Source organism: Bos mutus, chromosome 18, assembly GCF_027580195.1.
Source record: "Bos mutus isolate GX-2022 chromosome 18, NWIPB_WYAK_1.1, whole genome shotgun sequence".
Taxonomy (NCBI): domain Eukaryota; kingdom Metazoa; phylum Chordata; class Mammalia; order Artiodactyla; family Bovidae; genus Bos; species Bos mutus.
Genome location: NC_091634.1, coordinates 47,056,385 through 47,070,710, shown reverse-complemented (window position 1 = coordinate 47,070,710; position 14,326 = coordinate 47,056,385). Strand labels below are relative to the sequence as shown.

General features: G+C 35.8%; 1 protein-coding gene across 1 annotated transcript in view; it reads right to left on the bottom strand.

Annotated features, from left to right (window-relative positions):
* Window positions 1-261: 261 nt before the first annotated feature.
* ITFG1 (integrin alpha FG-GAP repeat containing 1) overlaps window positions 262-14,326 on the bottom strand; it is a 308,679-nt gene continuing 294,614 nt past the window's right edge. Inside the window, exons 15-18 of the mRNA XM_070388473.1 lie at window positions 10,433-10,557; window positions 9,786-9,868; window positions 5,055-5,172; window positions 262-1,643 (exon numbers count right to left, since the gene is read on the bottom strand). Coding sequence (XP_070244574.1) covers window positions 1,584-1,643; window positions 5,055-5,172; window positions 9,786-9,868; window positions 10,433-10,557 — 386 coding nt within the window. The 3' untranslated portion in view covers window positions 262-1,583. The remainder of the gene's footprint in view (window positions 1,644-5,054; window positions 5,173-9,785; window positions 9,869-10,432; window positions 10,558-14,326) is intronic.

Sequence of the window (14,326 nt, the reverse complement as noted above, 5' to 3'; positions counted from 1 at the left end):
TTTCATTTGCCTGTAACACTATTCCTCATAGACTCTGACTGCAATGAGTTTTAAAACTCATGCTGTATCAGATAATAGATACTAAACCTACCTGTCTTTAAGGACAGTGTAAAACAGAGCCTGGCACAGTGTTGTAGGCTGATGAAGGTTTAGTGAATTTAACTGGGTATTATAGTTGGGAGATGCCTGTCTAGCGTGGACCTCATAACCTCTAAGGCTTATCATGGGCCAAAGTAATTATTTACACATTCCCCAAACTACTTTGTTTCAATACAGAATATTTATTAGAAGACTTAGGTAAACAAAGCCATGCTTAGGTACATAAAGTAAACCACTTATACACACGCCATTCTCAGTAAACTGTAAGAAAAAAAAATAACACAAACAAAATTGTTTTCAAACAAGTTTTTATATTTTATATCCATCATATGTTCGTTTGCATGTTAGGAAGTTATTAGCACTGACATATAAACTTAGATGCAACTTTTTGATGAAGTTCACAAAAATTTGCATTGAAGTCTGAATGTAAATTACAGACTCTTACAAGCGTTTGAGAATAGAAATGTGATTGAAGATTTGCATTCCCAGATGTTTCAAGAAATCAAATGCTTTTCACTACCATGTGATAAGGATCTATGTTCAAATGAAAATTACTGGGGCACATTAATTCTTGAAGGGTATTATAATTTTCAGTTAATATAAGAAAGTAATAAACCTTTATATAGGGTGTCAACCATGAAGAATTTAGGCTTTCCTAAGACTATGATTTCCAAATACCTGAAAAGAAAATCCTATGAAGTCTATATATTTTGATAATTAGTTGCAGAAGTCTGTAAAAAACGATTTAAGAATAATTGTAACGACAACTACCACGTGTTGAAACCTTACTCTGTGCTAGGCACCAAGCTATGTACTTTGTATACATTATCCTATCTAATGTATATTATAACTCAACTGTGTAATAGTATTAGCTCTGTTTATAAACAAGAAAACAGGCTTAAGCAGTTAGCCAAGTTCAGCAAACAGCTTGTAAATGGTGTGACCAAGAGTTTAAAGCAAGCCTGACTGTGGTTCCAAAGCCAGAGTACCCAACCACTATATTGTATGACATCAGTGAAAGACCCCTCACCTGCTATCATGAGGGTGAACGGTTAAGAACTTACCTATGATACAGTCACAGAAGTATAATTTGCATTGTTAGACTAAGAAGCAAGACTGATTCAAGTGGAACACAAAAAACCTTGCTCATTTAAATAATTTTTATTTACACGTCTTTTCCCATCATCATTATTCTAATAAGATTATAAATACATAAACACCTGAGTACATGCAACACATTCCACAAAGGGAAAAAAATGTACAGCACAAGTGAAAAAAGAACCAAACTACTGTAAACAAAGTACTTTAAAAAAAGACCTTGTAACACATTCAGGCCATATTTATTTGAACATTTTCCAATAATTACCAAGGGATGTATCATTTATCAGTAATAGTCAAAATCTCCTATTTTATTCTATAAGCCAAGTTTAGCATTTCAGTTAATCAAGTGAATAGCTGTTCCATTATGCAGTAGTAAAGGCAAGTCACATAGCATCAAAATGAAATCGATGAGCTTCTTGTCGTTTTTCTCTATCATCTGCTTTCTGAAAAAGAATTTTAGACTGGTTTATAAATGATAAGAAAATGTCAAAGACTTTCTGAAATATGAAATGGTTAATTAAAAAAGCCCTCAGCAATTAGTAGGTAAAAGTGTGATTTTATTATGCAATAATCTTATGAAATATTTTTATAGTTTACAGTAGTTATTCTATAATTAATGATTTCTTAAATTGAATTTAAAAAACCAACAAGCATTGTTCCTTAAAAGCTTAGTTTGTTATATATTATTTATTTGAAAGTAGGAGTAAACATTAGATTTTTAAGAATGGAATCAACTATTACATTTTTCCTGTTCTTAATACTGCTGAATCTAATTATATTAAAGTGCATTAATTATTTTGGGGTTAACCTATTGATTTTGCATTGGGATATTGGTTCCTTGACCAGGAATGGAACCTGTGCCCCCTGCAGTGGAAGATGGATTCTTAACTACTCGACCACTAGGTTAAGTCCCATGTACTTAGAATTTTGAGGGATTAGAAAACTCTTCAGTTTTATATCTTGCTCTCATGGAGTTTATTAAAGCCTAGAATGAAAAACATACTAAAAACATACTAAATAACTCTATTTCAGGATAAAAATTGAAAAATGTTACTAAAACATAAGCAATAACTCTTTCAGGATAAAAGCTGAAAAATGTTACCAAAATTCTGAGAGATTACTTTTGGTTGGCATGATGAAAGGGAAAGCTTTGAAAGACAGCATTTATGGAAATTAAGAGGGACATTCACTATAAGATGGGGGAAGAGCAGGAAAATCCTGGGAAATCTGGCAGGAGCATGGGATGTATGGAAGCAACTATTAAGAGAAAGGTTGGAAAAGTGTATGGTGGAGTCACAAGAAGACTGTACCATGAAGGCTAGGCTAATGGGTTACACATTTTAGGCAGGGGGTAGGCACCAAAGGTTTTTGAGCAGAGGAGTGACATGATTAAGACTAAAAGATGAGTAATCTGGCAGCATTGTGATAAATGGAGTGGAGGGGAGAGAATGGAATTTGGGAGGACAGGGAGGATGTAACAAGGAGTTGAACTCAACTAAATTAAAGTACTGATGTAAGGAATTCAGAAGTGGAGTCAGCTTCAGAGATTGTATGAAGGCACATACAGGAGGGCAACTGGTAAATCCTGTAGTGAGTAAGAAAGAAACTAGTTTTAAGTTGTTTGTAATTGATCTGGGTAGAAGTGTCATGGTGACAGTTGGAAGGAGGGAGCTTTAGAGAGAGATGAAGGCTGGGAAAGAATGAGGGCAGGAGGAGAAGGGAACGACAGAGGATGAGATGGCTGGATGGCATCACCGACTCAATGGACATGGGTTTGGGTGAACTCTGGGAGTTGGTGATGGACAGGGAGGCCTGGCATGCTGCGGTTCACGGGGTCACAAAGAGTCGGACACGACTGAGCGACTGAACTGAAGGCTGGGCATATCTGAGGATAGCTCATGCCATGATTTTAGATAAAACTAAAGTGGCGGGTGATTGCAGCCATGAAATTAAAAGACGCTTACTCCTTGGAAGGAAAGTTATGACCAACCTAGACAGCATATTCAAAAGCAGAGACATTACTTTGTCAACAAAGGTCCGTCTAGTCAAGGCTATGGTTTTTCCAGTGGTCATGTATGGATGTGAGAGTTGGACTGTAAAGAAGCTGAGCACCGAAGAACTGATGCTTTTGAACTGTGGTGTTGAAGACTCTTGAGAGTCCCTTAGACTGCAAGGAGATCCAACCAGTCCATCCTAAAGGAGATCAGTCCTGGGTGTTCATTGGAAGGACTGATGTTGAAACTGAAACTCCAGTAGTTTGGCCACCTGATGCAAAGAACTGAGTCATTGGGAAAGATCCTGATGCTGGGAAAGATTGAGGGCAGGAGGAGAAGGGGACGACAGAGGATGAGATGGTTGGATGGCATCACTGACTCAATGGACATGGGTTTGGGTGGACTCTGGGAGTTGGTGATGGACAGGGAAGCCTGGCATGCTGGGGTTCATGGGGCCGCAAAGAGTCGGACAAGACTGAGGACTGAAGTGAGCTGAAAGTGGCAGGGGAATGTGTATAAAGAAGAGGGCATAGGGCAGACACTGTGGCAGAAAGAACAGCCAATAGGTGAAAGAGAAGTGGTCCAAGGGGAAGAAGAACCACAGTACCACAGGAAGAGGCAGTTTACAAATATGTATTTCGATCCATTCTTGTATTTAAAACTTTAGTTTTTAGCCACTGTATCATCATTGTGAGTCTGTTTATACTGTAATCAGACCTATTGTAAAATTAATAAAATTAATTTCTTTTCCTTCATAGGTCTAGAGCTATATAATATTTCATACTATGTTCTGAAACTTCAGATGAAAGTAAATTAGGGTCACCTCTGATCTTACCTCTTCTTTTTTAAACATTTATTTTTAATTGGAGGATAATTGCTTTACAGTGTTGTGTTGGTTTCTGCCATGATCTATCTTCTTAAGTTGCAACTGAATATGTAACTTTGTTATCATTTTTTATATGGAAGGAGTGATTTTTTGGACAGACAAACCTATGAACATTTATTAGAACAATAATATATTCTCTTTCATAGTTAAAACTGGTAACATAAAACAGATGGTAATTTTAGTTAAAAAATGATCATTATAAGCATAACAGTCTAAAGGGAATAGGTGCAAAAAAGGAAGACATCTTTGTGACAAAGAAGCCCTTTTTGGAGAACATTTTTGGAACCTCCTAGTTGTGTAATGAATTCATATACAAATAGAAATTAACTTTTCCCCTTTATATCTAAATAACTAATAAATTTATATGAAAGCCTTTTGTTTCTCCTCATTAACATTATATAAAATTATACGTCTGGAGTTTTGTTTTTAATTATTATTTATGGTGTTATACTATAGAACAGAAATCAGTCTTGTTTAATGCAAAGCATGCCTGCTATTAATAGATGGCAAGGATGTTTATCACCCTGTTACTTCCCACCTAAACTCTCTCTGCTCTAATTGTTTATAAACAGATAGCTACTATTCCCTGGAAGAAAAGTCCATGGCTTTATTATTAACAGTAAATAATGAACACAGGTTCATTTAAGAAATGATTATTGTTTTTAAGGCCATTATGAAATTACTTCTAATTAAGCATTTTGATATACCTGTTGATTTGAGGGTATTCACTTTATTACTTTTGTGTAGTATCAAAATTTTAAAATACATAGTTTTCTTTGATTTGTAGGAATCACTGAGACATTAGTAACTTAAGGAGATGAAAGAAATTATCATCAATAATATGGACAGAACTTGAAAAATCAGAAAATCTTAGTCATGTGAAAAAGTTGAAGATAGTTTTTTAATTTAAAAAATGTTAAAAAAGCAACATATTACTATTATAAATAATCAAAGTTTCATTTAAGTGAACAAACCTTTTCCTGCCAATGCAAAATGCCAATTATCGCCAAGATGAAAACACAGACACCAATGAGAGCGATAGCAGTAAGTAGAACAATGTTGCTTGGTGTAAGATACAGTTTGGCACTCCAGCTGTAGATGAAAAGACAAGAATTAAAATTCCACATTTAACTTAAAAATAACAAAATTCTATTGTGACCAAAAAGCAAAAGTTCTTATTAATTAATAATCAGTTCAGTCATTCATTAATTCTTCCACCTATATCCAATTCATTACAAGTAAAACAAAAGCAATTAAAATTATATAGGGTTAAGAATATTGACAAACCAGCAGAGTTCAGATTTTACTTAAAGAAATGAAACAGAAAAGAATTTTTGATTGAGATGCTTTGATACTTTTCCTTGCTCATGTGAGAATTATTCTTGAGCAAACTCCAGGAGATAGTGAAGGACAGGGAAGCCTGGCGTGCTGCATACAGTTCATGGAGTTGCAGAGTCAGACACGACTTAGTGACTGAACAACCACCAGCACCTCTATGACAAACTTATTAAGGGTACTTTGGGCAATTTTAGACATTCTTTTTATGTCTTGTTTGACTTGCTGAATTTGAAACCTTGAACTTTAAGGTTAAATTGTCACATGATTTTGATAAGATTTCTGTATCTTAGTTTTTGACCCCTATTCACATGTTTACTATGACTAAGTAAAATAACCCTATGTCCCCCAGGTGTAGATAAGTACTTGTGCAAAGTGTCATATTGGAAGGTTTACAATATTACAATGGCACTGTGAGACTTCTTACAAAATGATTTTAGTCCTTCAATGGCAATATACAAGCATTAGCATAAATAATATAACAAGCTCTTTCTTCTAAAACAGTCCACATAAAACCCTCAAAACCCTTGAAAACCATGAAAAACCTAAAACTGAAGTCTGTATCACCAACACTGCAGGTGGTTATATGTAAAGAACTTTTTGTTTTCTCTGAAAACAGATAATGGATATACTTTCATTTTAAATTTTAATAAAGGTAAGAATTATTCTGATAAATTGCAAGCAGTGATTGACTTATTTGGGGATAATTAAATTTACTGATCCGTAAGTTAGCCTCTCGTCAATAAATCTCAAAGTATACCTCAAACTAAAATCAATTTGGTTTTTATTATGTACATAAATTTGAAAGGAACATTTGTTTTTCAGAAAGAGCAAGAGAAACATGAAGAATGTTGAGCTTATTGAATAAAGGCTGTAACAGAATTTCCCAGAAACTCAGAGGAAGAAAACCTTAAATACTGTTAATTAGTTGAGGTTAACTATTCTCAGTACCTTACTTCATACTTAAGAAAAAGTCCTTTCATGAGATTTTTTGGGTGGTTTTAATTTAAAAATAGATTAAAAATGAATAAAGGAATTTTGGTAATAAAAAATACTAAAAGGCCAATACTCAGTTTCTTACTCAGAAGCAGTCATTCTTCTCAGTTTCTTATCTATGTATCTATCTATCTATATATATAAATGTATATGCATAGTTATCTTCTAAAATCACAAATCATTGCTTATTATATATATTCTAAGTGCATTTTCCCTTTATTGTCTTTTATTTTACCACTCTTTTTAAGAGATTGTTCTATGTCATGATATTACATGATCTAGAAGTACTATAATTCATATAGTTTTTTTGTGTAGATTCATTTTGTTATATATTTCAAAATTTTAATAGACTCATTAAAAAGGTCTGAACTCAGACCGTAACTGGCATTATTGATGTTATCTTATTTCAAACATAATGCTGTAATAGAGTTGTTTTCTTCAGTAGTTTGGTTCCACTTCTGGGTATTTATCCAAAGAAAATGAAAACATTAATTAGAAAAAATACATGCAACCCTATGTTCACTGCGGCATTATATATAATAGTCAAGATAGTGAAAGCAACCTAAGTACCCATTGACAGATGAAGGGATAAAGAAGAACGTGAGTCCTCACTCTCTTTCCACATACACACATTTATACATATACACATACACACAATGGAGTATTTCTTAGCCATAAAATAGAATGAAATCTTGCCATTTGTGACAACATGGATGGACCTAGAGGGTATTACGCTAAGTGAAAAAAGAGAAAGACAGATACTGTATGATTTCATTTATATGGAATTTAAAAAATATAAGACAAATGAACAAACATAACAAAACAGGGTTACAGAGAATAAATAAGTGTTTGCCAGAGGGGAGAGGGAGGGGAGAGGGAAGGTGAGAAATGAGTGGGGTTGACTGAGAGGGACACACTTCCAGCTGCAATGTAAATGAGTCATGGATATGAAATGTACAATGTGGGGAATATAGTCAATGATTATGTAATGTCTTTGACGACAGACTGTAATCAGACTTGACTGTGGTGATCATTTTGAAATGTACAGAAACATCGAATCACTGTATTCTGTATTCTGAGTGTGGAAGAATTGATGCTTTCAAACTGTGGTGCTGGAGAAGCTTCTTCAGGGTCCCTTGGACAGCAAGGAGATCAAACCAGTCAATCCTAAGGGAAGTGAACCCTGAACATTCATTGGAAGGATTGATGCTGAAGCTGAAGCTTCAATACTTTGGCCACCGGATACAAAGAACTAACTCACTGGAAAAGACTCTGATGCTGGGAAAGACTGAAGGCAGGAGGAGAAGGGGACGACAGAGGATGAGATGGTTGGATGGATGGCATCACTGACTCAATGGACATGAGTCTGAGCAAACTCCGGGAGATGGTAAAAGACAGAGAAGCCTGGCATGTTGCAGTCCATGGGGCACAAAGAGTCAGACATGACTTAGTGACTAAACAACAACATACTGTGTAACAGGAACTAACATAGTGTTGTAGGTCAGTTATATTATTTTTAAAAAATCATAGAAAAAGCTCAGACTTGTGGTTACCAGGGATGGGAGGTATGAGGGGAGGGAATTGGATGAAGGCAGTCAAAAGTTACAAACTTCCAGTTATAAGATAAACAAATACTAGGAATGTAATGTACAACACAATAAACAGAATTAACTCTGCCACATGTTATTTATGAAATTTGTTAAAAGAGTAAATCCTAAGAGTTCTTATCACAAGAAAAATATTTTTTCTGTTTTTTTAACTTTGTACCTATGTGAGATAATGGATGTTCATTAAACTTACTGTGATAATCATTTCATGATGTAACTAAGTCAAATCATAATGCCATATACCTTAAAGTTACATAGTGCTGTATGTCAATTATATCTCAATAAAACTGGAAGAAGAAAACAGTGTAGCGTGTATTTTGAGAAGAAATATAATAAGCCACTAGGCACATACTCATAGGTTATTTTTTTCATATTGACATCAGAATGACCTTAATAACAAGTTCTATTTTTCCCAATGAAATTTAAGTGTTAATGAATACCTTTATCACCTACTTTTTGAAATAATGGAATCAACCTAATAAGTTAAAGAAAAATGAACAGATAAAGATTTAGAATTAAATGCTACATTATAAAAGGAACATGTTTTGCTGCTGCTAAGTTGCTTCAGTTGTGTCTGACTCTGTGCGACCCCACAGACGGCAGCCCACCAGGATCCTCTGTCCCTGGGATTCTCCAGGCAAGAACGCTGGAGTGGGTTGCCATTTCCTTCTCCAACGCATGAAAGTGAAAAGTGAAAGTGAAGTCGCTCAGTCGTGTCCGACCCTCAGCGACCCCATGGACTGCAGGCTTCCAGGCTCCTCCGTCCATGGGGTTTTCTAGGCAAGACTACTGGAGTGGGGTGCCATTGCCTTCTGCTAGTAAGGCTAAAAATACCTATCATTCACTGAAAACAATATATGCTGGGTACTGTGTTAAGCACATTTCGTCCTCATCCTTGTAAGGCAGGTATTTTACCTCCCATTCTACAGTGTAGAAGGGCTTCCCTTGTGGCTCAGCTGGTAAAGAATCTGCCTGCAAGTGGACCTGGGATCAATCCCTGGGTTGGAAAGATTCCCTGGAGAAGGAAAGGCTACCCACTCCAGTATCCTGGACTGGAGAATTCCATGGACTGTACAGTCCTTCAGAGACAACAAGGAATAGCTTCCTGTTTTAGTCAGCTAGCAGTAGATTTGAGTTTCTTGCCTGGGTGTGTTGAACTTCAAAATTTCTGCCTAACCACTGTGGGACATAAACCACTTCTCAAAGCATTTGCTAAAAAGATCATTGCTTGTGAAGTTCAGCAGCCTAAAATTGTAGAATTTATGGCCAGTAAGCTGAGTTCTGTTCAGTTCAATTGCTCAGTCGTGTCCGACTCTTTGTGACCCCATGGACTGTAGCACGCTAGGCCTCCCTGTCCATCACCAACTCCCGGAGTTTGCCCATTAAGTTGGTGATGCCATCCAACCATCTCATCCTCTGTCATCCCCTTCTCCCGCCTTCAATCTTTCCCAGCATCAGGGTCTTTTCAAATGAGTCAGCTCTTCGCATCAGATCAGCTTATTTAATAACTGAAGACCAGCTTATTTAATCAGAACATGTATAAATCCCTAGTTAACCTGCTGTTTTTCTAATAAGGTCTAATTTGTTCTTCGTGGAAAATGTCAGGGATCTTATGTATAGGTATGTTTAGCCATTTAAAGTTTGCTGTAAGCAAACTTAAGTGATGACACTCATAGGAACACAACAGAAACAGAGCTTTAAAAAGATGTATCTATGATTCAGAGTTGACAGTATTTTTACCAAATTCAATTCAAGCAAGGACATTACCTTCGAGGAACGTTGGGAGGATATGGAATGACAATTAGCTGAGAATTTGGAATGATTGCAGTCCATTCTTGTTTTCGTACAGACTAGAAAAAGAATATTTAAGAACATTTAACATTCAGTACACTTTAAAAACATGATTATTCTAAATAAGGAAAAAGCTTAAGTATTCTTTAATAAATTGAAATCCTAGGTATGGATTAAGCTAAATTTATATATATAAGGTTCCAAATAGGGCTCCTATTTGCAAAAATTTCTTCATCTTTTCAGGGAAGGATTATATTTCTGTCTTATGGATACATTAATTCAACTAGTATTTATAGAACACTCTTTTGTAGCAGGCACTGTTCAAAGTGTTAAGTACAAATGCTGCTTTGGAACTAAAATTCAAGTTGAGGTGGAGTCTGACAGTAATAAAAATAAAAATATTTGGTATGTTAGATGGTGAAAATGATGAGAAAAAGCAGGGAAGAAGAGGGGTAGGAAGTCTTAAGGTATATTTTCAAATTATAATGTTCTGTATGTAAGATAAGCTTAGATCAGTCACTACCAGTGAATTTTTAAAATTCTTTAAAGGAAATGAAAATATTTAGATTCAATATTTGAACAGTAAATATTAAAAAACAGATTACTTGTAAATTTTTACTCACCTTCTCTCCAGATGGACGTGGAATACCAACATAAAGATGATCAAGAAAATTGGCACTTCGACCTAAGCCAAGTACATTATATGGTAGTTGGAGAGCTAAATGTGCCGACTGGCTAAGTTGTCCAGCTAAATTTATTTTTAAAAAAGAAAAAAGAACAATACATCTTTGGAGACACTGTTCTTATCAAATATTAAAATTATAAAATTTAAAAATTTAGGTTTCTATAACTTACCTTTATAAGGATAAAAATGTGAAATGAAATGCCTGGTTCATAATAAATAGTAATAATTCACTTTTTAAAGATAACAGCTAATTGAGAAATAATTCACACTTCATAAAATCACCCATTTCAAGTATAAGTTGAGTGATTCTGAGTATCTTCAATCAAATTTTATAACAGTTTCATCATCCCCAAAAATGCCATACCCATTAGCAATTATTCCTATTTCTAACCCCTGCTCTTCCAGATGCAGGTAACCATTAGTCTACTTTTTTATATCAATACATTTGCCTATCCTGGAGATTCATATAAATGCAATCATGTAGTGTGTGCTCTTGATGAAGGATGCTGCTGTGAACATTCACATACAAGCTTTTGTGTCAACTTCTGTTTTCCAAAATGGCTGTATCATTCCACAGTTGTAAGAATAATATATGAGGGTTCCAGTTTTTCCATATTCTTATCAATATTTTCTCTATCTTTTGATCACAGCCATTCTAGTGGTTATGAAGTGGTATATCATTGTGGCCTTCATTTGCATTTACCTAATAACTAATGTTGTTTTCTTTTCATGTGCTTATTGGCCATTTTTGTAGCTTCCTTTTTAGGTCTCAAAGTTTATAGTTGTCTTTCATTCTTGATTTTAGTAATTTGAGTCTTCTCTTTTTCTTGAACAGTCTAGCTAAAGGTATGTCTATTTTGTTACTCTTAAAAAACCCAACTTTTGGTTCAGCTGGGTTTTCTCTGATTTCCTATCCCCGACATATTTCTCTCATTATATCCTGTCTTCTGTTTCCTTTGGGCTTAATTTGCTGTTCTTTTTATAGTTTCTTGAAATAGATGGTTAGGTTATTGATTTCAGACTGTTCTAGGTATAATAAATTTCCCTCTAAGAACTGCTTTAGCTGCATCCCATTTATTTTGGTATGCTGTTTTTTTTTTTTGTTTTTTTTTTTCATTCACCTATTTTCTAGTATCTATCGTGATTTCTTCTTTGACCCACTGGGTTTTTAGGAATGTTGTTTCATTTCCAGATATATATTTTAAATGGGTTATATTTAATGGGTCTTTGCTGTGCATGGGCTTTCTCTAGTTTCAGTGAGAGGGGGCAAGTCTGCAACTAGAGAAACTCAACTCTTTTGGTTACTCTCATGGTACAATTTATCCCATTTTTTAAAACTTTCAACTTTTTATATCTTTAAATATAAAGTGTTTCTCTTGCAGGTAGCACCTAGTTGAGTCATATTTTAATATCCATTCTGCTGATCTCTGCCTTTTGATATGAGTATTTATTCCATTTACATTCAATGTAATTATTGATAAGGTAGGACTTTTGCCTGCTATTTGCTATTGGTTTTCTGTATGTCTTTTTAACTTTTCTATTTCTCCATTGCTGCTTTCTTTTAATTGTTTTCTATTACAGCATTTTAATTCTGTAGTTTCTTTTATTATATATTTTCTGAGCTGTTTTCTTAGTGGTTACCCTGGGAACTGCAACTAGCATATTAACTTAAAAAAATAACTTAATACCCAGCACATAACAACAACTTTGCTCCAAAGTTCCCACCCTTTTGTGTTATTGTTATTATACAAATTTATGTTTTTATATATTCAGCCCATCAACACAAATCTGTAATTACTTTATGCAGTTGTTTTGTAAATCACTTAGGAAATCTCCCTTTAGTATTTTTGAAGAGTGGGCTGTTAGTGATGAATTCTATTTTTATCTCAGTTCAGTTCATTTCAGTCGCTCAGTTGTGTCCGACTCTTTGCGACCCCATGAATCGCAGCACTCCAGGCCTCCCTGTCCATCACCAACTCCCGGAGTTCACCCAAACTCATGTCCATAGAGCCAGTGATGCCATCTAGCCATCTCATCCTCTGTCGTCTCCTTCTCCTGCCCCCAATCCCTCCCAGCATCAGAATCTTTTCCAATGAGTCAACTCTTCGCATGAGGTGGCCAAAGTACTGGAGTTTCAGCTGTAGCATGAGTCCTTCCAAAGAACACCCAGGACTGATCTTCTTTAGAATGGACTGGTTGGATCTCCTTGCAGTCCAAGGGACTCTCAAGAATCTTATCCAACACCACAGTTCAAAAGCATCGAATCTTCAGCACTCAGCTTTCTTCACAGTCCAATTTTCACATCCATACATGACCACTGGAAAAATCATAGCCTTGACTAGACGGACCTTTGTTGACAAAGTAATGTCTCTGCTTTTCAATATGCTATCTAGGTTGGTCATAACTTTCCTTTGAAGGATAGCTTTGGCACATATATGGGGTTGGTCAAAAAGTTCATTTGGGTTTCTCTGCTTTTATGGAAAAACCCAAATGAACTTTTTGGCCAATCCAACAGAATTCTTGATTGACAGGTTTTTTTTCCCCCTTTCAGCACTTTGAATGTATCATCCCCTTCTGCCTTCTGTGGTTTCTGATGAGAAGTCAGCTGTTAATCTTGTTGAGGCTCCTTCACATGTAACTAACTGCATCCTTCTTGCTGCTATGAAGTCTCTTTTTGTCTCTATTTTTCATACTTTACGTGTCTCAGTGGTGACTCTTTGAGTTACTTTAAGTTTGTTGAGTTTCTCATATGTGCAGATTAGTGTTTTTCATCATATTTGGATGGTTTCAGCCATTACTTCTTCAGATATTTATTCTGCCCCTTTCTCTATTTTGGGCTTCCCTGGTGGCTCAGATGGTAAAGAATCTGCTTGCAATGCAGGAGACCTGGGTTTGATCCCTGGGGAGGGAAGATCCCCTGGAGAAGGGCATGGCAACCCACTCCAGTATTCTTGCCTGGGAAATCCCATGGACAGAGGAGCCTGGCGGGCTACAGCTCATGGGGTTGCAAAGAGTTGGACACATCTGAATGACTACCACTTTCACTTTTGTCTCTCTTTAAGACTTGCTTTATGCATACATTGGTATGTTTGATGGTGGTTTCACAGGTTCTGAGGGTTTTTTTTCTTTCTGTAAACTTGCAATTAACCTATATTTAGGATTGCTAAAAAGATGTTTGCTTCTTGGAAGGAAAGCTATGACAAACCTAACTAGCGTATTAAAAAGCAGAGATATCACTTTGCATATAGTGATGCATATAGACAAAGGTGCATATCGTCAAAGCTATGATTTTTCTAGTAGTCATGTACAGATATGAGAGTTGGACCATAAATAAGGCTGAATGCTGAAGAATTGATGCTTTTGAATTGTGGTGCTGGAGAAGACTCTTGAGAGTCCTTGGACTGCAAGGAGATGAAACCAGTGAACTGAATATTCACTGGAAGGACTGTTGCTGAAGCTCAAGTTCCAATACTTTGGTCACTTGATGCAAAGAGCTGATTCACTGGAAAAGACCCTGATGCTGGGAAAGATTGAGGGTCGGAGGAGAAGGGGATGATGACAAAGGATAAGACGGTTGGATGGCATCACCAACTCAATGGACTTGAGTTTGAGCAAACTCTGGGAGGTAGTGAAGGATAGGTAAGCCTGGTGTGTTGCAGTCCACGAGGTCACAAACAGCTGGACACAACTTAGCGACTGAACAACAATTCTTTTTCCAGCTCAAATCTGTTGTTGCGTACTCTACAGAAATTTTTGATTCAGTTATTGTACTTTTCAACTCTAGAGTTTCTACTTGATTTTTAAAAATGATCTTTACTTCTTATTTGTATCT